Genomic DNA, 25,313 nt, shown 5'->3' with positions numbered 1-25,313 from the left:
TAAACCATGGAAAATTTTTGACAGCCCAAGCTAGTTCAGTGGAACCAAATAATGACCAAGGGTAAGATGGTTTTTATAACTCCCATGTTAGATAAAAATGGACACTCAAATTGTATTCTTAGAACAGCATCAGAGTCCAGAACATACCAAATTGGAGCAAAGTCAGAAAACCCAAAGGGAGAAGTAAGGACCATGTGGAATGCTGCAATTTATTCACTAGTCGGTTTTGAGCACTGTTACACTGGTGTCTGCATGTGGAACAAATATTTGATAGCACCAAATCCTATTGCTCAGCCCAACAGTTTTCCACGTCAATCCATCTTTCAAATAAAGATTAGTAGACTGACTGTCCAACATCTCAAGGCATTTATTTCTGAGATAAATAAGCATGACAAGAGAAAAGGGTATCTAATAAAAAGGAGTGCAAAATAATAGTGGATGAGCAAGAATGGAACCTTGGAGGTGGTGAACAGGCTGGTGGGGGACTCAAAGCACAATATACTGGGAGGAAGGAAAGTACAGAATTGTGATAACTGGGGAAAGCTCTGACCGGGGACAAGCTAAAGGCAGGTTGCAACACTGACTGCCTATGAAGACAGGGTGTACTATATGGGAAAATTAAGAAATGTGGAAACAGTATCTGAGGAATGAAGACATCTCACATCTTCTGGGTAGAAAAATCAGCCCTTGGACTGTATGAAGAGGATGAAAGTCACAATGTTGTGCCCATGCCATGAAAAAGAAGAGGACAGAAATCCATGAGAGGAAATATGGGATTTGTATAAAGCTCCAGGATATGGAGTGGAGCAAGGCAGGGAGTCCTCAGGATGGTGCAAAATTAATTTCCATTGCTTTGAAGTGTGGGATGTCTTGGTACAAGAGAGTATGCAATACACAGGCCTTCACAGTGCTTTTCAAATTTGAAGTATGTTGCCATTATTCACCTTTCAACAGTGCTCTGACTCAAGTAAGTCCACAAAATGATTTACGACTAATATTTTTTCACAGAATCTGTATGATCAGCGAAGTTCTGGAAAAAATATAATGTAGCAGAACTAGACTGACCTAAAATAACTAACATGTCAGCTTATTTTCTGGGAAAATCCCGCTCTGTGGAGTCAACCAGGGCTTCACTATGTGAATATCATTGAGCAATTGGTTATAATGCTTCCAAATACACAGCAGAAATGCTAGCCCAACACCATTTAACTTCTTTTGTTCCTTATTGTGCCTGGATTTATGGATTTTCTTTCCTAAAGGATAAAATCTTGCTGCTTGCAGTTATTAGGTCATGAGACAATCCATTTCCCTTGTGGTCATAAAACTGCCACTATTTTCTCAGCAATTAAAGGCAGCCAAAGTAATTGCAGTACAACAGCAAAGACATACACAGAAATCTATGCACAGCTCTGGAAGTACAAGGGAAATCCTTGTCATGTTGATAGCAGTAACAAATCACCCATTAACTTCATGGGGCCAGCATTAGTTGTAAACATTTGCTGGGGAAGTTCTTGGTCATTTTACCTATGACACCTGTGTTACTTGAGGTAGATCATCTCTGATGAAGGCTGCATTTTTCAGAATGCACAATTTGTGCTGGACTGGAATAAATGTGTTAGAAACCTGCAAGGGTTCCCAGTCAGAAAGATGATGGCATGGAAGGGTGAAACTGGTTTTTTGAAATACTGCCTGTGATAGCATAATTGCCAAAAATTTAATCCTGAGGATCCAAACACTTGGACCAACTATTCAGCTGGATGGAACCACCAAATCTCCGAGGTTTCTTTTCTACTAAGAAATATTTATCATTGATTCTTAAATAAAAAATCAAACAAAAAATAATACTGGTATTTATGATCTGATTGCCTGATTTTTTTTTTCTCAGTGTTTCTGGAATTATTCTGAGTTTGTCCGCTTTTTATGATGATATATCACGGAGGAGGTTTTCCACTCCATCCAATACTAAGGGGGACTGCAAGAACTAATGCTCATGTATCCAAGCAAAAATATTTCTTGTATATTCTCTCTAAATTGCCTTTTCCTATTTATTTAAAACATGGATATGTTTTAAAGATTTCATCTCTTTTACAGAGTGCTCTTCTGGGAAATAAATAATGTAATAGTTAATCACCAAAAGCATTGATTATTGCCATGGAACAATGACTGCTCATTGTTCTGCATTGTTCTGTTTGACTGCTATTTCAAATTTAACTTTATATTTCTTTTATTTTGAACATTAATTCAGCTTTTAAATTATCAGAACTGAAGAAAATTATTTGATTTTCTGTTTGCTTCAGAAGAAGTATTTTACAGGTTTTTGATTCACCAAAAATTTTAGTTTTAGCCATTGTCTGACCCAAAAGAATTATTTTACTTTTCAGAGTTCATTATTATCTGCTCAGGTGTACACCCTTGGTGCTGCCTCTTGCTGCTTTGCCATTGTATGGTGAACTTTTCTGTTCAGTTCAACCCACTGAGATGGAGGAGGACTCATCCTGATTTTACTATGGGGTACAGGAAGAAATAGCAGCCTGGTGACAAGATCCCTTTTAAACCTGTTGCCATAGTAACAGGCAGACAATCTCCCTCTTTACATAACCTCCAGATTGGGAATTTTTCAAATCAGGGTGCTGTCTCTTTTCTGCCTGGCTGAGCTCTGTTTTGGATCTGTTACAAACACTGCAAACATTAATTGCCTGCGCCCACAATCACTAGCACCCAGATTTCCCATGTGGCAGTGATGGGCCAAACGGTGACTTCTGTTCCTGGGACAAGGTGGTGGTTTAAGTACATCCACTCTGGATGAGTTTGAGACAAGGCATCTCAATATGCTGCTGTCTGTTGTCTTATGAAGAGAAATGACATTATAAATAGATGGAAAAACAAGTGAAGCTGCACAATGAAAGGTGGCAACTGAACTCAGCAGTGAAAGCTGGGATTGCATTAGCCATCTTTGCTGATGTCTGTGTTGCTGCATTGCTTTTGCCAGGGCAAATTCCCCTGGGAAGACAGTTCCTATGTTCCCAGCACTCTGACAGAGAGCTGCTGTCATTTGCTTCTACACTGGAAACATCTCCACCACCCTGGTTGTGACAAAATTGTCCCACTCCCAACAGAACCTAAGCAGGCAATGATGAATGTGGAGGTAGATATGGTAACTTTTTTCCTGAGGAAATTGAGAGGACATAATTTAAGCTGCTCATTATAGAAACACATTTAAAAGGTTTCACAGTTTATGCTTTTGGAAAGGGACAATCCAGCGAAGACACTCATTGAGGAAGAAAGGTGTGTCTGAGCAGTCGGTCTCTCATCTCATCTCATCTCATCTCATCTCATCTCATCTCATCTCATCTCATCTCATCTCATCTCAATCATCATCATCATCATCATCATCATCATCATCATCTCATCTCTGCAGCTGTCACACTCTTTATGGGCAGGTAAATGTTGCGTGTCAGGCACGCACCCAGGGCTTACAGAGGTCAGCAGGCCATGAGGGAGAGAAAAATGTCCCTTCTTTGTAACATCCCGTGTGTGAAATCATTTGGAACAGAAATATTTGTCTATGAATGCATAACTCCCTTTGTATTATGTAGTAGAAATGGATGAATAATTCATTACAAATATTCTATGTGATTATTGTTATGTCCTTATAAATATCTTATCCTGTTTGTGAATTGACCTTGGGCCTAATGGGATTTTTGCAGTTATTTGACATTATGAGGTATTTAATTTTTAAGAATAGCTTCTGATTTGCAGATTTTTAGTAAGTATTTGCTGCCAATAATCTATAATTAAAATGCTGGACAGTTAATATGTTTTTATATGATCAGGCCATATGATATGATTTTGTTTTATGGCTGAAAGCAATTTAAAGAGTAAGTTCTCAAGCATAACTAAAACAAATTTAAAGTCCAAAATTTATTTTCTGAAAAACATTTCCTGTTATTTCATTAATGTTTTCTACAGTTTTGATTATCACATTAATAACCTTCTACAATACAGTTTTGGGTAGAGAAAAATGAAGAATATGAAGTGGAATTATTTTAAGATATGGTGGAATAAGACAAATAAGAAAGGCCATTTTTTTTTTTGCACTATCTGTTAATCTAGTCACAATAAGGAAATTACAGGGTCACACTGAATCATATCGGGACATGTCATATTCAAAATCTCTTGTAAATTTGAAAGACTTTTATATTGTCATACCAAACCACCTGGCTACATATTTTTTATTATATGACAGAAATATAGCCCTGTGGTTAGAGGATAAATCTGGGAAATCTGCAGTCAAGTTTTCACTCAGCCATGAATTATTTGCATGTTTCAGGACAATGCCATGGGCAGGGGTGCCAGTTGCCATGGAGAGGCTGATCTTATCTCCTTGGTTTGCAATGATCCTTTGTGCACATCTCTTGTAGACTCCCTGCTTCAATTCCCCATAGAACTAGGATAAAACTTCTGTGCCTCTGAGCATTAGTGTCACAATCCAGGGAAACATTCAGTCTGAGGCTCATCTAGGAATTAATATCAGAGTGTTCCTGTGCCTGTGCCTGCTGGGATGAGTGTCACTGCAGTGGTTACTCGGTGTGGCCAAGCCGTGTGTCTGGCTGAAGTCCCACCAGCTCTACAGATATTAACTACCCCTGGATGCTCTGGGGGAAGGTGCACCAAGGCATGGATGGGCACAGACAAGAGTCAAGGGCTCGCTGACAACCCCTCCCCTGTCCTTGGGAAGATTTCCTGTAGTTCCTGGCACATGAAGCTAAAACCCTTGTCAAGTGTTCAGACATTGACTGCACTGAGTGCGCGGAAGAAGGACAGACAGACTGAAAAGTCAGGACTTCATTAATGTTTTCATTTCAAGAACAGCCATGTCCTTTCTTCCTTCCAACACATAGGGTCATAAAGGCATGGTCATGCAATCAGCAGTGATTGAATAACCATGAGTTACTGTCTGACACTGGAACCTTTCCAATTAATCAAAAGCATCAACTGTGAAATTAAAATACATTTTCATAGCCTGCCCTTAAACTCCCTAACAGTTTACTTTGCAACTGGGGCATGTTAAGAGCATTATTAGTAACTGCAACCTGTTTTACAGGTTTCAACCTTTTCCTTAACATCAACTTAATACCCATTCCTGAAGAGAAAACAGCAATTTATTGCAGTAAAAAGCTTTTAGTGCAACTTCTCTTTCTTTGCTAGATCCTGCTAACTCTAAAACAGCATAACTATAAAACTTGTGTAAAGCAAATTTTTCCTTACCTGTAAAAAGGAGTTAAATAATTTTTCAATAATATATTTTTCCCTATTTACTCTGTACGTGTACTACCTATTAAAATATGTTTCAAGAGAAATTCATCCCATCTTCCCTGTTCACATTTCTGTAACTATTTGAATGCCTTTCAAACATGGCATTTTTCTATGTCTCTTGTTAAGATTGCACTATTTGCTTTGGACATTTAAAGCAAAATATTGCCTTACCCTTTACATACCTAAAGTAAACAAGACTGAGAAATTTTCAGGTAGCATAGAAACAAGTAGTTTCATCAATTTTTTTTTTTTTCTAGTACAGAAACATTGTTTAGATTGCATAAATACCACCTAGAAGAAAGCCTGGAATGAAAGAACTCCAGTTTCTGTGAGACTTACAGCGAGCTGCTTGAGCTCACAAGTCAGATCTCTTGCTCCCATCATCATGTCCTGCTACCTTTGTTTTCTTTTTTGCCTAACAGGTTTCTTATTTGAGATATTCTTAGTGAAAAGAATATGAATTTTTGGTGTGAGCGTGAATCTTGTAACAATAATACTTTTCACCCTGAACTCTGGCAACAAACAAATGTTAAGGGTAAAGTCATTAAGTCATGTTCTCAAGAACTGACTGATAATGCTTGGATAAGCTTTTTTTGGAGGAATACATTGCTCTTGTGCCTGTTTTAACTAAAGAGGTCTTTTATAGACTCAAAAGAGGGAAAGAGTTGAGATCAGTCCTATCCCTTGATACCTTTTTCCAGTTAAGGCAGTGGATAATTTTATTTAAAATATTATTTAATGACTATTCATAATTTTCATTCTCATGAGATACTGTGCAAACATTAATTAAACCCCACCAAAGATGCAAACCTCACTTGGAAATTCTAAACCCATTCTACAAACAAGGACCTGGAGCCAGAGATCTTTCAGTACCAGAGAGATCACAACTTGAAGGTCCCTGGCACAGTGAGAGTCTAAAATAATGAATGGCCCTGCAGCTAGAGCTTCCTCAAAGAACGTCATCCTGACTTTGTCTTGACTTAGGGCAGTTTATTTTACTTCTCAAGGAAAGCCCTTTCTGGGTTTTCTTCAGGCATGAAGGTCTCTAGCAGTCTGTCAGATTGAGGCTGTTCATACAAAATTATGACATAGTCATTGGGTTATGTATATAAAGAAAAGAAGCGAGCCCATTTCCATAGTCCAAGGATTAGAGTATCCATCCAGAATCATATTTCTCTCCAATGAATAATTAACTTTATGTTTGTGCAACAGCAAGGAAAAGTGAAGACTGAGGAAGATCGGTTTGCTGTTTTTCACTTGTGTTATATATAAGTTCATTGATTTGAACACAAATCTTCAAGTGACAGAACACAACACTGGGGCAAAGACAGAAAGACAGATATGTCCTATCCATCTGTACAGGGGTAGCACATTAGCATGGCTGAAACTGCAGAGCTTGTCTACACAGAATTTAACTAACTATCCCACAACTTTTCTAAGTCTTACCAATTTCAGTGATTCACCCTAGGGCAGAAGGGGATATGTTTTTACATTATGTTTTTACATTACTGATACTATCCAGTCCACTTACTTTGACCACCTCCAGTTTGATGGCTAGGTCCTGTCAGGAAGACAGGATTTTCCTCTGAAAATATTAAAACCATCCACTTCTTCCCAAGTATTATCTATCAATCTTTGGTACTTATTTTCAGAGGACTGTAATAAGGACAACATTTAGGAGCAAGGACAGTTTTTTCTTTGCTTTTGGCGTATTTTTTTCAGTCACTTGGCCATAAAACAGTTGGAATGTCGGAAAGCAGCTTAATTTCTTTGTAGTCTAGTTGTTATTTGTTGTTCTTATTGCTATTTTATTTTCCTGTTTCGCATTTCTGACTAATCCCCCACCTTCTTCCTAGTCAGGGTTCTGGCTGATTGGTCAGTTAGAACATTTTTGTGTTATAGCTTTGACTACCTATTTCATAAGAGGGTCCTTGCTGCTATAGACATCTGACATTTAATATTATTTACTTGTATATCATTTGCTCTGGCTCCAGAAATCCTGCAGTTCTTTCTCAAACAAATGGGAAGGAGAACAATTTGGACATTCTTCTAAAGCCTTACTTATCTCACTCTTCATTAAGCTTCTAAAGTAGGCCAAACCTGCTATGTCCTAGAAAAGTCTATCACTCTCCATTGACTCTAAAAGAAGTCCCGAGATCTACAGTTTAGACATCTACATCTGAATTACTTTCCACCTCTCAGATGAGATGAATTCTAACCCAGACCATCCAAACTCCTTCCTGTGTGCTGTGAAATGGGACAGCAGTGTGAAAAAACTCCAAATGTCCAAGAAGGCTGAGAGACTTGTTCATTTCATGACTCCTCCATAGGATCCACTTGTGAGATTCCTAGGAAGCCTCATTTAAAATGATATCTTGCCTTTTACACAACTTTGATTAAGGCAGAAACTCACTGAGACTTCTTCTGTCTAATCTTTGGAATCTTTTTTTCACTTGTTTTGGAATGTTGAGTCAATAAACAAGTCCGTACAGAAATTTTTATGTTGAACATTTATGACACTCACTGATTTGAGTGCAACTGAGTGGCAACACTACTTGGATCCTCTTCTAAGAGAGTGGCTAAACATAAAGACACAACCTATCTGAACTAGTGCTCCTTATTCTAACTGCTTGGGTAGTTTTCCTTAACACAGAAACTATAATTTATCTTCTTAGCAGTGGGTAATAATACAGTCAGGGCAAAAGTTTATAATATTCTTGTCAACTACAACAACATCGTAATAACAAAAAATAAACTGTTGCAATATATTGACATGAGCATATGCACAAGAAGAAAAATTACTTTACTCTGACTTCTGAAATGTAAGTAAGCTCATGTGGAATAAAGGAAGCTTTAAGCGGGAAACAAATAGAAACCACTTCCCATATTGCTTTTCTAAAAATAACCACATGAAGTAATTGCATATAAGTCAAAATTTTGACAGATTTCACATAAACCAGTGACAATCTGGATATGAAATTCCAGGAACAGAAACTCAATTTTTCACAATCTAAATGTATAAAACTGAAGCCAGCGGGACATTTTAGTACTAGCTTTGTAAGACAGAAGTATCAAGATTTCACTCATGGGCTTAAACAGTTTCTGATTTCTTCTTGCTTCTGTTATTTTTTCAAATTGAAAAGGTAACATCAAAAACTTCATCTACGTTTAGGATGTTCTCTAAAGAGTAAGACAAAGACAAAAAGAATAAAAAAAAAAAGGAAGGTTGGCAATTTCCTTGAATACCTTCTTTTGAGTTCTCAGTTGCCTGAGCGTTACTCAAATCTGATAATTTTCCTTTGCATTCTCTAACCTTATACAGCAGGTCAGAAATGCCCAGAAGGATTTGACTGAGAGCTTTTTGGCCACTGTCACTGGCAGTGGTGGCTCTGTGTGGGGGCGAGGCCGTGCCCAGAGCAGCCCCTGTGCCCCAGCCCGCGGCTGCGCCCAGCCGGGGGGCACCAGCGGTCCCGGGTGTCTGAGAGATGGGTCTGTACCTAGCTCCTCCTCTGGCGTCCCTGGAAAACTGAAGCTCGACTTGAGCAGATCGCCACCCTCTTCTTCTGAAAAGACAGAAACAAAGTAGCTATTTAATAACTCTGATATTTTTCTACATCCAGACATTACTCTCCACTAGTTTTTAAATCCACTCAGTGACACCTATTACCATTCAGAACCCCTGTTAATGTTAAACTACTGTGTTGCTATTATCTGCGGTATCTATCCTTTGCCAGTTTTTCAAGTTTTCTTCTATTAGTAATATTATCAATTATTATTATTTTAATTTTTCTAGATATTTTCAAATCACTAATATCACATCATATTCATAAATGCCTTTTTCTGTAACATCTTTTACATTGTTCTTTCCAATTTTTCTTAGTCATGTTAAATTGTATTGACTTTTAGCCTTCATGTAGTTATTCCAGAGGAATCCTTATTGTTGGTCCTCCACTTGCACCTCCAGCACTTACCACACATGATTCTTAGGCCACTTTTGTCACCTCTTATACACAAACTTTCAATTCTGCCATTGTGAACTATGATAATGTTGTGATGATGACTTTTTTCCTATCGCTAACATTTACTTTTTTTCCAGAGATAACTTCTGTAATTCTGAAAGAATATTTAAACTTGGATGATATGTATATGCTGTATGGATGCAGAAACCACCTGAGTGGCCCCAGAATGCAGCTCTGAGCTACCCTGGCTTATGTCCCTTGCAGAGCTGCAGTTTGTTGCCTCTGCATCGCCCTCGTGTCATGCTGGCACATAAACTAATTTTGGACTGGGCACCTAGATATTTCTGTAACAGAGCTACAAATGGAAAACTGGGTCAATAATGATTCCATGAGATGCAAGATTTGCTTCAGAATATGTACATTATGATACAAAATATGTCAGTAATATGTTTCATATATTTACTCAATACTGCATTTTTAATCCTTTTTTATGTTTTTCCCTGTTTTCCATATTTGCTGATGTCTCAGGTGGGTGGGAATTATTGAGTATACGCAGCCTTCCACAGTTCTCTTATCATCTGTGTATGTTACAAGACACCCTAGAAGAACTGGGAAATAATGGTGTACTTCATATCCTCTCACTATAGATTCAACCAGCAGCTCTTGAAAGAAAGATAAAATCAGGTATTGCAGACCATGTTCTTGTGGTGCACAGGCGAGGACTGATGACTTCCAAATAAATCACATCAGTTCATGTTATCCTACCCTCAGGCAGGCAGTTGTGTAAGGTCAAACCAACTCAGACTTTTCTAAAGAGTACCTCAATGAGACCAGCTGGTTTTTTGGTGTGGCTTACAGTAGACGCACAGTTTTGCCTGCTTCAATGCTCCATTTAACAAACACATGCATTTTGCATATTTTTTGGTTACACTTTTTATTTGTACTCAATTTTTTTCCCAATTAGCTCACAGCAAGCAAAATGAGTGAATATACTCATGTGGATCTCTCAAGCAATTGTTCCAAGGTTTTGACAATTTCTGAGGTTAAGAATATCTAATTGATAACAATGAGTTGTATAGCACAGATAGATAATAGATAATTGGTTCCAAGGATGTTAAGAATGTTGGCGAAGCTGAGCTGTCAAATAAACATCCTGTTTATAAACTCAATTGTTAAATAAACTCAGTCTGCTAAAATACAGCCTGCAAGAGATCTCAGTAAGTGATGGATGAAAAGTCATACACAATTTAAAAAATGACTGGCATATGAATTTAAATTAAACTTCATTTGGAGAGGTAATGGACAACTCTAATTAAATAAAAGCACAAATTAGGCAGTTTCCATGGAGACTTTGCTCACATGATCTGCCTATATTGTATAACTCATATGCTTGTCCTCTAATGTGGCTGCACAGGAATCAGTTATAAGTAATGAAAGTTGTAACAAAAATATTCCGAAGGATCCTTTACATTCTTGTAAGTAAGTAGGAGATTTTACTGCTAACTTCAAAATAAAGAATATAGTTTAGTATTTTTGAAAAAGATCTTAATTGATTCCAAAGGTCTATCATGCACATATATTCAGAAATACATACAGAATGAATGCATAACATTATTTTCCCTTGCAAGAAATCAGCTCCATAAAACAAATCTCCCCAAAACTAGACTACGATGCTAGGAGTAGGCTAATTAAGACTAAGCATTTGTGGGTGTGAAGTGTTTGAGGAAAAAGAAAAAAAGAAAAAAAAAGAAAAATAATTATTTTCCAAAATTAAAGGGAAAGGTCATGCAATGAGATCCGTAAGTCAGATTCTGACTTTGCTGTAAGCATTTCTGTGCAAATTTGGACAATCCACTTAATCTCTTTCTGTCTCAATTTCCCACTAGAATTAGGATTAAAATTAATTTCTTTCTTGTAGCTGTACTACATTTGTTAATGTCAGTGAGCCTGTTGTCTAGAAAAACCTATAGAGAGCACAAAGAGATAAAATGTCCTTCCTGCAGAAAAGTTATATTCTGTTATAAATAGGGTGAATTGCAGATATTTCAAAGGAACTTAGAATTCCTTTGTCATACAGGTTTATGAATCTGTATGAGGGGTATGAGTAGGTCTTAGTGATTCATTTACTTACTAATTATGAGGATGTCTTATTTATTTATAATTTATCACTATACATATTCACATCGCTAGTTCATTATTTCTACTGTCTTTTCAAAAGGCTTTTGTCATTTCAGCCATTGAAAAGATGGCTGAAATGACAAAAGCCACACAATTTTTGTGTTCTGTACTTATGAAGCAGAAATTAATCTAGAGTCTTGGTGGCTCTTGCAGTATTACATGGATAATCTTTGTAGGAGATTAAGCTGTACTCCAAACTCTTATTATTCCTTCAGCAACAGACATATGTGGCCTTTGTTTCTTCAGTCTACATTTTTCCTAGAAATTGCCATTTTTATTATTGACCATAAAAATGAAAAGCATGGCCTTCATTCATGAACACACAGCATTCATGAACTCTTCATTTCTCGTAGTAAATGAGTCAGACAGGTCATCAAAGCATTCTGGCTCATGCTGAAATGCAAGTGTCAGAAATGAGTGCATTCATCTCATGTCATTCACTTTCTCTATCTCATAGATATACAGGGCCTCAGCTTGCCCTTGGCTACCTACTGGTGGAACATTCTACACCAGTGGACATAGAAGAAAGTCATGTTCATAGCATGGAATGCTTCAATGGGCAATGAGCTGCAAACAAAGAGATTATGAAAATCGGGTGATTTACAATATAAGTGTTTTAACTATGAATGGAACACAGTTCACACACAAGGGACACATCAATGTACAAACTACTGCATCACAAACAGGTCTGAATAGAAAATAAGACTCTTGCTCTGAACTTGAACCTAAAACATAGCAGGAAAAGTCTTCACTCTCAACAGGGCTCAAAAACATTGATAAAAAATGAAAGGCTCTAAAAATGCAGAGAAATTTGCTTCTTTGAAAGCTCAATGTGTAGTAAAATGATGCTGCGATCTGCTAAAGTAGGAGAGCAAAAACTATCACTTACATGTAGTATCTCATTTTCTTTTTGAAATATGTGATGTATCTGTCACTCATTCCAGTTCAACACTGCACAGATGACACTCAAAACTGTGATAGGAACTTGTCACAGCTGAAGTTCTCCAGACTTAAGCTTGGAAACGTCAGGAGATATTGCTGAGTTGGAACCAGCTTGACACATCCAGACAGCTCATTCAACCCTGAAGCTGCTGCCTGCACAGTAGGAAATGACACAGACCAGTGCCTGAGATCAAGCTGGTGTGGCACAGCTTTTGTCCCCAGGACAGGCTGGATGTCTGTCAGGAGTGTGACCTGGCGTGTGCTGCTCCACACTCTGCCAAGGAGAGGTTCTCTAGGAAAGCACTGCTTGGCATGGGCCAAATCTGGTCAAGGGTATGTGCTGTAAGAGGGATGAATAATCTCTGTGCCCACCCTTCAAATTTTGTCATCTCAGCTTTAACCTCTGTCTACTCTCTGAAACTGATCTATCAGTTTAAATTCTCTTTATTCACCTGCAAAGTCTTGCCTCTTTGTTGGACCTCATTTTTCATGCCTTCATTTTACCCTTAATAGCCAGGCAAGCTGTATCCATCTCCTAATTGTACTTCGTTTATACCCTATCCATCCACAAAATAGCCCCAGTGTCAGTGGACTTGTTGCTCACATACTTTAAAAGGTTCACCTCAGCAAGACTTATAATTAATTAACTGCTTTCTCCATCACAACATAGGGGAAAGACTGAACTAGAACTGATTGATACTGAGCTTCTTAGTTCATAGGAATTTGATTTATTTATTATTGGCCTGCTCTGGACCTCACATCAATTTTTTTCACTATGTGCCTTTCTTTCAACCTGCAAGGTCCTTAAGGCAGTTGTTGTTTTTTTAGTTTCTGTATAGTGCCTGGTATTATAAGTCTGGCAACAAATGAGAGAAAACACAGCCCTGAAAGTGTCTGAATTAAACTGCAGCTGGAATTTCATTCAATCACATAATGACGGAATGTGTCCAGAGGATGAATGTGGGACGCTCACCACATCACTCCTTAATCTGAGAAAACAAAATTACCTCTCCCAGACTAGGGAAACTTAAAGATCTAGAAGAGAAATCTCCTGTATACCTCAAGTCCTGCTATGAAATCAATGAATTTCTTGCAGGTGGCCTTTCACCCTGACCAAAGACATCCCCAGACTGCTCAGTGTATGTCATGAGAACAGAGAACTGAGAATTGGTCCTGACCTCAGGGAAACAACCAAATGTCTGCATGCCTGGGAGATGTTATGGACTCCTCACCCTCGTGACAGCTGATTGGATTGATTTGGACCTTCCCCAAGAGGCCAAAAAAACTTCTAGAAAACCTATTCCTTTCCTCACCCAGTCCTCCAGAGGTTACACCCAATCTTTATCACATCTATAAAGCAAACTAGGCATGGTGAAGGCTCCTCCTCTGGCCATGAGGCCAGCTGGCATGCTCTAGCCATATCTTCAAGAACAGGTTGGATCCATCCAAACTGTGATGGGGAATGATCCCTTGTCCATGCTAATTCCCTAGTAAAGCCTGAGAATTATTTGGGACAGAGAAAATTAGTTGGCCAAGTGTAAAATTAAGACAGGGATCTGTCTGAGCAGCATTACAAGTAATCAAATTCCTATTTGTTGGGCATTGTCCTGGCACTGTTTAATTTACTGCAGATGCAGCCCAGGTGGCAGTATTGTCAAATACAATATTCTCATGCATTGTTTTCATAGCATGTTGATAAGCAACAAATACACAGAAGGACATCAGGGCTGGGAAAACTCTGATTGAAATGAAAATTAAAGCTGATAGTAGCAGATTTAGGGTTATTGAGGTTTTCCTTTGCAAGAGGGCTGCATGAAAAGTATTAACAGTAAGAGGAAGTCATTGTTTAATTAAGTTGCTTTTTTTTTTCTCATCACAGCCTCCTTTTTTCCTGTTGTTTTTCTCTCTCTCTCTCACACACACACACACACACACAGAAATGTTGCTGATGAATTCAGCAAAGATCTTTTAATTACAGTATGCTGGCTCAAGAACTGGCCCAAAAGGATATTGCTAGAAACAGGGCAAATACATAGATTGCCTAAAATACCTTTCCAACTTCCTGCAACCAACACTTAAGGGACTTCCTGAGGCAGAAGTTTAATCTAGACCATTTTAATAGCCACCAATGGGTCTATCCTCTATGGATTTATCTAATCTTCTCTGAGCCCATTTATACTGATAGCCTCTACTGCATCCTGTGCCAATGCACCTCACAATCTAATTATGCTTTATTTGAAAAAGAATTTCCTTTTTGTTTGTTTATCAGGATGTCTGATAATTAAATTAGGTGCCTCTAGTTCTTTGGTTGTGAAAAATAATGGATCATTGAGCCCTACTCACTATGTCTATATAATTTATAATTGTGTAGACCATATCCCTCCCTTAGTCCTCCCTTTTCCAAACCAAAGAATCAATCTGTTTAGTATTTTATTATGGCAAAGCTATTCTAAAACTTTCACTATCCTTTTCATTCTCCTCTGTACATTTTTGTTTCTCTCCAATAGCATTTTCAGATACAGCAGCCAGAAATTCAAATGGCTTTACAGTATGGTTGTTTTTTTTACTGTGGTGTGGTTCTCTGCTTTGTCTTCTTCTATTTTATTTTTTAATATTTTCATCTGCCCTTTTCATAACTTAGAGAATTCATTAGTCATATTAAGTTGTGCCCAAGAGAGACAATTTGTTTGGCTTCCCAAACACAAACATACTTTTATTATATATTACACTAATAAATATTGAAGAATCCCAGCCTTTTTCTTAGCTCAGATTACTGAGCAAAAACAAACCACCCTTCACACCCCCTGCAAATCAGGACTGAGGAATTCCTGTTCTCGTCCTTGTTCTCTTGCTTTCATCCTGCCCTTCCACTTTTATACAGTATGGTTCCAGACAGCAGGACTAGGAAATCAGGCATCTGTTTTTGGAGGCACACAGCCTAATAAATCAGGGAGAGGAAACTGGCCATGTCCCCCAGATCCCTTCAAGGAAAAAGGCTAAAATAAAATATATTGCAGGAGACCACAGAAGCTGTCGGGGATCATCTTGGTCTTGGCACACTAACTCCTACCAGCCAGCTTTAGGCAGCTGAAAATCATCCACAAAGCTCAGGTTGCCTTAGCAATATTGTGGTGATCACCCAGAAAGGTTTGGTTCCCTGCAGCAGCCTCTCCTGAGCCAGCCAGGGTCATTTTGCTCGTTGAAAGGCTTTCTGAGCTGCCTTACCCCTTTTACCCCAGAGTCTGCAAGTTCCTCTTCCCTTCCTCACTTAAAGTAATAAATGCAAAAATGTGTTGGATGATGCTGTGAAGTCTTAAAGCAGAGTGACTTTTCAGTCATTCTAACGCTTGAATGAATAATTCAGTTAAATAACTCCATCTTTTTATATCAAAATTAACAAGTGACTGTGAGCTCACAAAAAAAAAGTAACTCAGCGATAAGACATTGTGTTCAAACTTGGCTCTGTGTGATGTGCTTCAAACAGTCTATGAAATTCCTAAAAGTTCTTTCTTCCTGGATTTTTCAGGGATGAATGACTATGTCAAGCCCTGAAAAACTATTTGCCCTTTATTGTTTTTCAGGATCTGCAAGAGGAACCCCAAATATTCTACAATAAAAAGTGGGAATATTAAAAAATATAGTATCTCATTATTGTGAGTTATAACCCACATCCTGTGAACCCAGTAGTTCTGGATACCCCAGAAAAATCCTACAACTCTTCAGAATCCATTATATTTCTTTCCTCTGGTAAACTGCAACATTTCCTTTGGTACACTTTCATCTTCCATCCACTCTGCCAGCTCTTGGAAGGACTCACAGCTACCTCCCAGTGGACAATTAAGGAAGTCCAAGAAGTCTATCTTGGACCTTGGCAGAGAGGAAAAATAGAAAATGCATGTCAGGAACACAGAAGGATTTTGCACAGCTGTGAAGGCTTAACCATCTTGCCAGAGAAGTGAAATGCTCATCAAGTCTATTAAAATACCTGCAGAAATTATGTGAAAACATGCTTAAGAGAGTCTAAAGTGAGGAAGAACACCAGAGCAAAGTATAGGACAGTCCAGTAGTGAGAGAGGAGTATACAAGTCAGAAAACTTGACTTTCACCTCTCCTAAGAATACATAAAAATTGCCCCTGAATTGCACTGGTTTGTGAAGAGGAAACAGGATATTTCTCTTACTGGATGAGTGTATTTAGCAATCTTTTTTTCTGCATATGCATGGAAATGAAAAGTCACTTAGAAAAAATAAATTGTAGATGAAATTAGCCTTTTCAATATATTTCAAAATCACTTTTAGAAAAGGCATTTCTTTAAGACTTTCCTTAAAAATGACTAAAATCTCTAATACTAAATTATGTTTGACAGAAAATGGGTTTTGTAACCTTTCCATTGTCAGGTTAAAATTAGATATTCTCACACTATATTTTGTTTTACTCTTTGGTAAAAACCACAACCAGATATACAGCAACTATTACTAGTAGGTCATGGCATTCTGATTTTACAGATTCATTTTATGGTGGGGCAAAAGGTCTGAGCAATGTCCGTGTCTTTGAAATGTTCAATAAATAAGATATTTTAACATTAGGGAACAACTGCATTTGTTCCACTGATCTACCATAGTAGGAGACATTTAGTATGGAAAACCTTTGACCCCAATGGGATGTGAGGGCAAAGTCAGCAGTTCCACTGGAAACTGAAATTAGCTATTAGTACCTGCAGCTGTGAAATCCCTCAATGAGGCTTTTGACATCAGGTGGTGAAGCCCTCTAAAACCAGAGACAGGATGTGCATGTGTTTATCTCTATGTGCAAGGTTAAAAGAGAGCAGAGGGAGGGCTCAAATATACTCATTCCTACACAAGAGAATTTTGGTGAGGATTTCTGTGAACACTTAAATGCTGGGGTGGTAAGATTGACAGCTGGTGGAGTTTTTTATTTAGCAAATATGATTACGTATTATATAATATGCAGCTTCCTTTTGGCAATTTAAGCAGATATGAAATGCAGTACCTATAAACGAACCCTTTTCTCTCTCAAAAATAGCAATAACCAGGACAAGTTTTCTTCCTAGAAAGAATCATGGGTCTGGAGCACCTGTAGCAGGCAAAGACTGATGAATCAGGATGCCTCATTTCTCTGCCCTGTGTTTTCATCATCCTGTGGAGGCTGCTGAAGTTATGCTCAGTGGCGCAGCTTTAATGCATTTTCCAGCAACTGGTAATTAGTTCCTTCCCCACCATCCCCACGCAATTGCAATGTGAGGCTTGCTCTCTCATCTACTTCCTTTCATCTCCCTCATCTTTCCCTTGTCCTGTATCCCTCTCCTTCATAGAAATGCTTTATTTTTTATTCTTTTTTCCTTTTAATTCTCTCTCATTTGTCTTTTTTTTTTATTATTTTTTTTATTATCTTCTTCCATCCACAGTCCTAATACTCCTGACGTCCAAGTAATATGGCACAGGTTGAAGGTCACCTGAAGATTTTGTGCATGATGCATGTATAATCCCAACTATGTGCTTTACTGAGTTATTTGTACCACCAGGTCTTTAATGGAGCGCTGCAAATATTTAGAAAAACCAAATAAATTTTCCTCATTTCCATAGCAATTTTCAGCTAGAAATTATAAAATCACAGCTTAGAAATAACTTAAAATTAATAAAATTGTTAAGTGATAATTTAAAATGAAAGAAATGTCTATATTTTCAAATTAATATTGTACAGTTTTAGCCTTTTTCACAAGTTCAAAGAGATGTCAGGCAGCACATCTTCAAGCTGGAAAAATAAAACTTTTAAAAATGCCAAAATAGTGTGCTTCAACAATTGAAAATCTCTTTTACCCCCCCTGCATTTTTATTTTGAGAATGAATTTGTTCGGAACTGACTCATAAACAGTTTCAGTTTCAGGAAGGTTGTGCTTTATGAAGAAAAGGGTTATGCCAACTACCTCACCACAGAGAGCTTTCTCACTAATGCATTTGCTTAACACTCTGCACAGTGGGTGCAACCCTCCTTGGGTCCTCTCTAGTTGCTCTAGAAATGGTGTAATATATAGCAGATATTTCTGTGGTTGTTTAGGATACACAGACACACTGACTCATTACACTTTAAAACCAATTACAATGTGCCTGAGGTGAGCCTTTCTGTTTGTTGGTTGTGACATTCAATTACAACCTGTGCAGCTGCTGGGTTATTTGGATTTTCCCTATGACACAAACAGAAATGAAGTTGAAGGAGAATCAATTCTCTGTGTGGCCAGTGAAAATGGAGAGCAAAATGATCAGCTGTCCATTGCAGGATGGGCAGAATCAATAGCTAGGATATTGCAAAAGGTGCTTGGCCAGTTCCTAAAGTTCACTGTACTGATCTCATCAAAAGAGACAAATTTTTCATTTAATTTCTCAAGGATAGGCCTTTCACTGGAGTAGCTGGGGAGCCTGGGTGCCTTTGGTGGGAAGCAGTGGACAGCTCTAGAGTGATCTCTGTCCAGCCCATTTCTCCAGGGACTAAGGGAAGTGCTAGGCTGCCAGGCTCATCACCTCCGTCCCCAAATGAGGGCCTAAAGCAAAATGACATTGAGCCAGACTGTCAGGATTACTTACAAAGGAACTGAGAAACTGAACACAAATCTTTGCTCTCAGCAAAGGTGCAATTTGTTCAGGTCACCTCACTAGCTGTGGTTATGTTTGTAGCTGCTACACTGGCAGAAGGATAACCTACATTTCATCCACATTTAAGTGCTGCTAATCCTGCTTGAACCACAAAGTAAAATAGTTTTTAGACCTTGTCCACTACAAGGTCTTTGAGGTCTGTGTGTGTGGGCAAATACCCACACAGAGCCAAGGTCCCTGACATTATGCACATGGACTCTTTCTACTCCTGTATCTGCAAGGCACTAAAGGAGCTTTGCACAGATGTTCACCTGGCCTTTCCCTGCCCTGGCAATGATACATGGTCAGGAATACATCCAACTTGCTCTTTGGAAGAGCTCACACAACTGAAAAATTTAATAACAACAACAAAAGGTTTAATACTATCAGCTTAGATACTTGATCAGATTTGCTTGGTTTAATGTGTTTAAGGATATCAGCTGTGCTGAAGTAACCATCCATCTGCCTGTAAGGTAAGTCAGCTCAGTTAAACCATGGCCTGTAAGGTAAAAGGACCTGGAATTAGATCACGTCTGCCAATGGCACAGTGTAAAGAAGTTCAGTTACCAAGGGTCAGCAGATATATGGTGACTTAATAAACTACTGCAACACACTAGAGTGGCAGGGCCCTCGCTTTGATCTGTCCATCACAAACACAAATATATTGGAAACTAGCAAATCATTCTCTTCACAGTTATATTTGGGCAGTTTCAGTACCTTGAACACAGGATCATCTAATTAAAATCCATTTTTACCACAATCTCACTCCAATAGCTGTTTGGGACACCCATAAACATTTGCCAGGATGTTACATATAGTCATGCAGTATTTCAGCCATGGCTGCATTTTCAAGGGAAGGAGGAGAAAGGCTTATATCAGGGTCTTCAAGCTCACATTACAAATAGAAACCAAATGATTGCTGTTAAGCTCATTTTGCTTCTCCATCTCTTTGTTTATTCACGATCATAAAGAGGGGCACCAGAAAGGCCAGAAGTCTAAAATGGACCATTGAGACTTTAATTTCTGATGCAATGCTCACATCAAGCCCAGGCTGGTAGTGACAAACTCCTTGGCTGAAAACAAATTAGTGAATTCTGTGAATTCCCACAAGAGAGATGCGCCATCATGACAAAATTTTCATCTCTTTTGTCTCAGAATGAAAGGGCAAGAGGACTAAAAGAACCTGTCAGCTTCTTACCCCATCAGAGTCAAGTCACATCATCATGACAGCACTAGAAATCTGGCTTCCATGTACCCATTTGTGGAGGGATGGAATGTAAGAAAATAGTGCAGAAGGCAGTCTCACACCTGAGGAGTTGCAGCTGTACTAATCACCAAAGATTAGGAACAGCTAAGACCTTAATAGGCCACAGCTGGGTCCAATAAGAAGAGTGCCACAAGAGAGAGGGGGTTTGCTGGCTGTGCTGAAGAGAGAATTGCAGGTTGTGAAGGAGTCAGTGCTATGAGGAGTTGCCCATGAGGGATCACTGAGAAGGTTTGGAGCTTTGCAGTAAGATCACAACATCCATTATTCACCCATACAACTGCATGTAGTTCCTGTGCTGTCATTCTAGTAGCTCTTGAGGACACTTGCAAGTTTAAAGAATGCAAAGGTGGTTTTGTTCTATGGAAATGAGTAAGGCTTCCACAATTTTAGTAATTTGGTCTCTCAGTAATGAGATTTAAAATGAGTTTAAATCAGTGCTAAATTTCTGCTCTTTCAGGACAATGGCAGTGATTAGTAGTAATGTTTGACTTCCACTTCCATTTTTTTAATGCAGCTTTAATACTGTCTGCTTTTGGCTGCTGCTTTAATGATTACTAATGACATTATTTTGAAAGTAATATTACTTTTTGTATTCATTCTCCAGCCTCTGAGCAAAAAGATAATTTGAGTCAAATTCTGCAGTCTCTTCATAAAAGACCTTCCATTGGTTTAACTTTATTTGGGGTCAGTCAAAAGGAAAATGGCAAAGGCACTGAAAGCACACCATGTATTTACAGGTGGCAGAAAGAGTATTACTGTGTGAAAGTGGCAGCTAATAACAAATAAGCAAAAAGATGCCATACTGACAAGAAACATATATCAATTTCTTTCTGGCCATCAGTTCTAGCACTGAAAGCGTTTAATGGATTAAATTTCACTGTTGCACCCTCTGTTCTTATATGTAGAATCATCTCCCATCACATCTCTGCACACAATCACCTGTTGCACACTCATGACTGTGCTCTGTGCAGCCTCTTAATTAAAATGTAACCTTTGAGCACGTCTTATTTATGAAACCTTTCCTTTTGGATTTCCTGAGGAATTTTTCTTGACTTACTCCTTGATGGATAAGTAAATTTTTGAGTGAGAGCATTGTTGGGCGTTTTGTTTTTGTTTTTCTTTCATTTTTTTTCCCTTTTTCCCATTCTTGGAAAATATCAACTCCTTGAGGCCTAAATGTCTTTGCAAGAATGTATCAATTTTGATGAAGAGTTCCTCTTCCAGTCAAAGAGAGAAGGAAATCTTGAAAGAACTTGCTAATTTTTGACATTGATTCAGCATTGAAGAAGCAGCTGTCAGCTGTTACTTTATCTGGGTCAGATTTGTTAGAAAACAAGTCCCTCACTTTGATCAAGCACTCAAAGTATCTTGGTGTTCCTGGCTTGATATTTTCTAGGTTTTTTTTTTTTTTTTGGACCTTTTTAAACTAATTTAAATGGTTAAATGTTTGTTAGGACAGAGGGAGGAGTAGTCACCATGCCAAAAATCAAGTAATGTCAAGCAGAATTAAAAAAAGCAGAAAAACTCTCTTCAGCCACTCATTTAAAAAAAGGAGGAAGGAAAAAGCAAACATAAAAGTCTCAGTTTCTGCTGGGTCTGTTTAGGATGAAGCCTGCTTTCTTCATGTCAGCCCAGTGAAGGAGGAAGAGTAAGGATGTTTGTGGTTATGGCAATAACCAGCATATGTGGTTATGGATTTGTCTTCCAAGCCATGGGTATGACTGCTGAGCCCCCTGTTTCCAAGGAATGGCCACACACCTGCTTATGGGAAGCAGTGAATGAATCTTCTGTTTGGTTCTGTGTACAGCTCTTACTTTCTTTTTTAATTGTCATTATCTTGGTCCATGAGTCTTTTCACCTTCCATTTTCTCCCCATCCAGTGGCAGAGGGAATGAGGAAGCAGTAGTGTGGGAATTTGACTGTTGGCTGAGGTCAGCCCATGACCCAGTTTTGCTGCAGTCCTGAAAACTTGCAATCCTGACAAGTTCTGTGATAGTGAAAAGCTGTTTTCTGTTCAATTCTCCAAATAAGACCAGTACCTGTCTGAATATCCTCCATGGTTCATTTGAAATTATTAACATTTGCACCACCCAAATGGTTGACTTAGTGAACAGGTGGGCTCCATCTTAGAAGTCTTTTCCAATGTTAATTATTGCATTTTGCAGGTGATTCCATAAAAAGGAGACAAAAGGGTCTTTCCCCCCACAGAACTTCTGTTAAAGTGTTTGGATTTATGAACAAAAAGGGACTTATCAGTGGCTAAAAATTACTGCCTTTGAAAGATACAGAACATGACATATTTTGTTGAAATGCTTTGACTGATACAAAATCCCACAATGTTACACTCCAATATCCTCTGCCCACCCTGAATTTTACCACATCATTGAGGCAGTGAGAGCAGGACCTCCTGTGCTCACTCCAGTAGTTTTCCATCTCCTACATGCTGAAGTGCGCTTATTCATCTTCAGCCCTCTGTTCTCACACCCGTAAACACACTTGCTCAAGATCATATGCCTTATTAAGAATCATTACAGCACATGAAACTTTAATCTGGCTAGAAATCACCAGTTGCTAAGCAATAGCAAGTCAGGCCTTCACCACCAAGAATAGACACTGGGTCCCGGTAAAGACTTCGCTGAAGCCTGAGCAACGGCAGCCCTGTTGCCATCAGTGCTGGAGCTAAACACATCAGCCCATCTGCTCAGCTCATTAAGGAGAATCACACTTGATGGCAGGACAAATTAGTCCATGGATAATGTTGTCCAGAGCAGCATGACAGGGTTTCCTTCACAATTCATTAAGTTATACTACTTGTGTTCTGGACACGTGGATCCAGCCCTGGGTAGACCCAGGGGACTCTAAAATATCCCTAGCTGTTCTCTTGAGTTGAGTTTCTCAACTGGCAACAGCTTTTTTCTTCTCAAAACTCCAATCAAAATTCGTAAATAATAAGAAAAACTCCATTAAAAGAACTTCCAGACAGAGAACTAGCATGATATCTGTAAATCATTGCTCAATCTGTGTCATAGTAATTTCTCCTCTTATTTGTTCATCTTGCAATTAAAGATTATAAATACTATTCTCCTAAATTTACAAAATCTCATTGCTGCATTGCTCAGCTCATGGTTTTCTAATGCTACAATGCTAGATTTAACATAGAAGTAATGAAATAACTAACTAATACTAGATTATTATGGTTGTTCCTAGTAATAGTATTAGTATTTCTAATACTTGTCAGAAGAGTTGTTTTACTGAAAACTGTTCAGGAAAAATGTCCACAATCTGAGACAGCAAAGCCCTCAATATTAGGACACCTGGAAATTCTGCAGCCATAGAATGTTTCCTCCTGATCTTTTATTTTTTTTTTTTTAAGAACTAAAGGCTTCAGGGATGAAAAATGCAACATAACAAAAGCAACAAAGAAACAAATCTTTGGGTGCCCTAGGTAGGAAGATACAGATATCTCTTAGGTCATTATTAATTTAACTGGCAAATGAATATTGTGACAATATACACATAAGACTTCTGAAAACAGACTCTCTAATCTACTACTATAGTAAATAAATAAGACTCATAATAGTAACTCTTATTTATAGTATAATAGTAAAAAATGGGTATTCAAATACAGTGGCAACTTAGGACTGCACTGTCTGTATATATTGAATTTAAAAATCATCATTAATTGGCGCATATATATATATATATATATATATATATATATATATATATATATTGCCATTTACAGAAATCAGATTTCCCCTGGAGATGCATCTAAGACTATCTAGAACATGTAAGTATGAGTAAAAGTAATTTCAATGTTTCAGTCTATACTTTATAAAAGTGTTGCAGGTTTTTTTATTCTGCTGTTTCAATTATGTCATGTGCTATAAACTCAGTGAAAGTTTTAAAAGTAGACACTGGTGCTTCCTTTGGTTGTTTCCACTCTTCTTGCCTTTTTTCTATCCATTTGAACATAATTAGGAGGAATATGATACATCTACAGACAGGACAACATCAAGATGAAAAATAAAACTTCCTCATATCGTGATTCATCAGATAATCAGACATACATTGTATAGGTATAGTGGTAGAAACCTACTGCCTGCTTGCCAAGTGCAACCTGGAAAAATCTTTACCCAGGATACAAAGCAGGAGTTTATATGGGATTACTAGAATTCTTCCTATCTGAAATGTTTAAGACATCCCACTGTAGGTTATATTTGACTCCCTGATCCTAACAGCCTTTGTCACAATTAACAACGTTTTTTTCTGTCTTTCCCACTACTGTTCCAAACACTTTTAGCCAACAATATGTTTTTTCTATTGTTTGTAAATCATATTAAAAAATTACATATTTTGTTCAATCTCCTTTTTCCATGAACATGAAGTCAGAAAGTAGAGACAGAAGATAATTGTAGAAATCTTTCAAGATTCTAACTACATGTCCAGCCTTCTTTTATTGCTGGGATTTCACTTCATGTACCACCTCTCTAATTTCCTTCTTCAAAAATTTTTTTTAACTTAATTTTTTTTATGGCTCCCGATTATACTTGGTTCTTTCCTTATGAAGTTGATTTTTTTTTCACTGTGTGCCCAAAACTCACCTCTACATGAAATAATAGGGTCTATAATAGCCTTGTATGTCTCAAGCTTGGCTTTTATTAGTATTTCAAAGCTGTCATTTATCTGCTGAGAAAAGCAACAGGCATTCTTACTTTGTACTTGTGCTGTTCCTTAATTAATTTTCTTATTAAATTGCAAGTAATTAACATTCTCTGGCATTTAAAGTGCATTTTTAATAACAAAGATTATTTATCTAAACACATTCAGGGTTTTGTCATTCACTATCAATGCTGCATTTTTTCTTTCCATTAATCTTACAGCTATTTATTTCATCACTTGGAGTCTTCTATAACAAGATGTATCAATATCCCCTAAAATTCACTGTGTTTATTACAACAGCTGCTAATGCATATACCACAGGTGAGAAAAATGTTAATGTTA

The 25,313-nt window shown here is 37.9% G+C and overlaps 1 protein-coding gene across 1 annotated transcript in view; it reads right to left on the bottom strand.

The window, feature by feature from the left end:
- Nucleotides 1–25,313, bottom strand: part of DLGAP2 (DLG associated protein 2) — a gene marked incomplete at its 3' end in the record, with an annotated part of 444,743 nt that overhangs the window by 86,521 nt on the left and 332,909 nt on the right. The window contains exon 4 of the mRNA XM_084202322.1: nucleotides 8,814–8,879. Coding sequence (XP_084058448.1) covers nucleotides 8,814–8,879 — 66 coding nt within the window. The remainder of the gene's footprint in view (nucleotides 1–8,813; nucleotides 8,880–25,313) is intronic.

This window comes from Fringilla coelebs (assembly GCF_963513975.1).
Source record: "Fringilla coelebs genome assembly, chromosome: 3".
NCBI lineage: Eukaryota > Metazoa > Chordata > Aves > Passeriformes > Fringillidae > Fringilla > Fringilla coelebs.
This window is presented reverse-complemented; position numbering and strand designations above follow the sequence as displayed.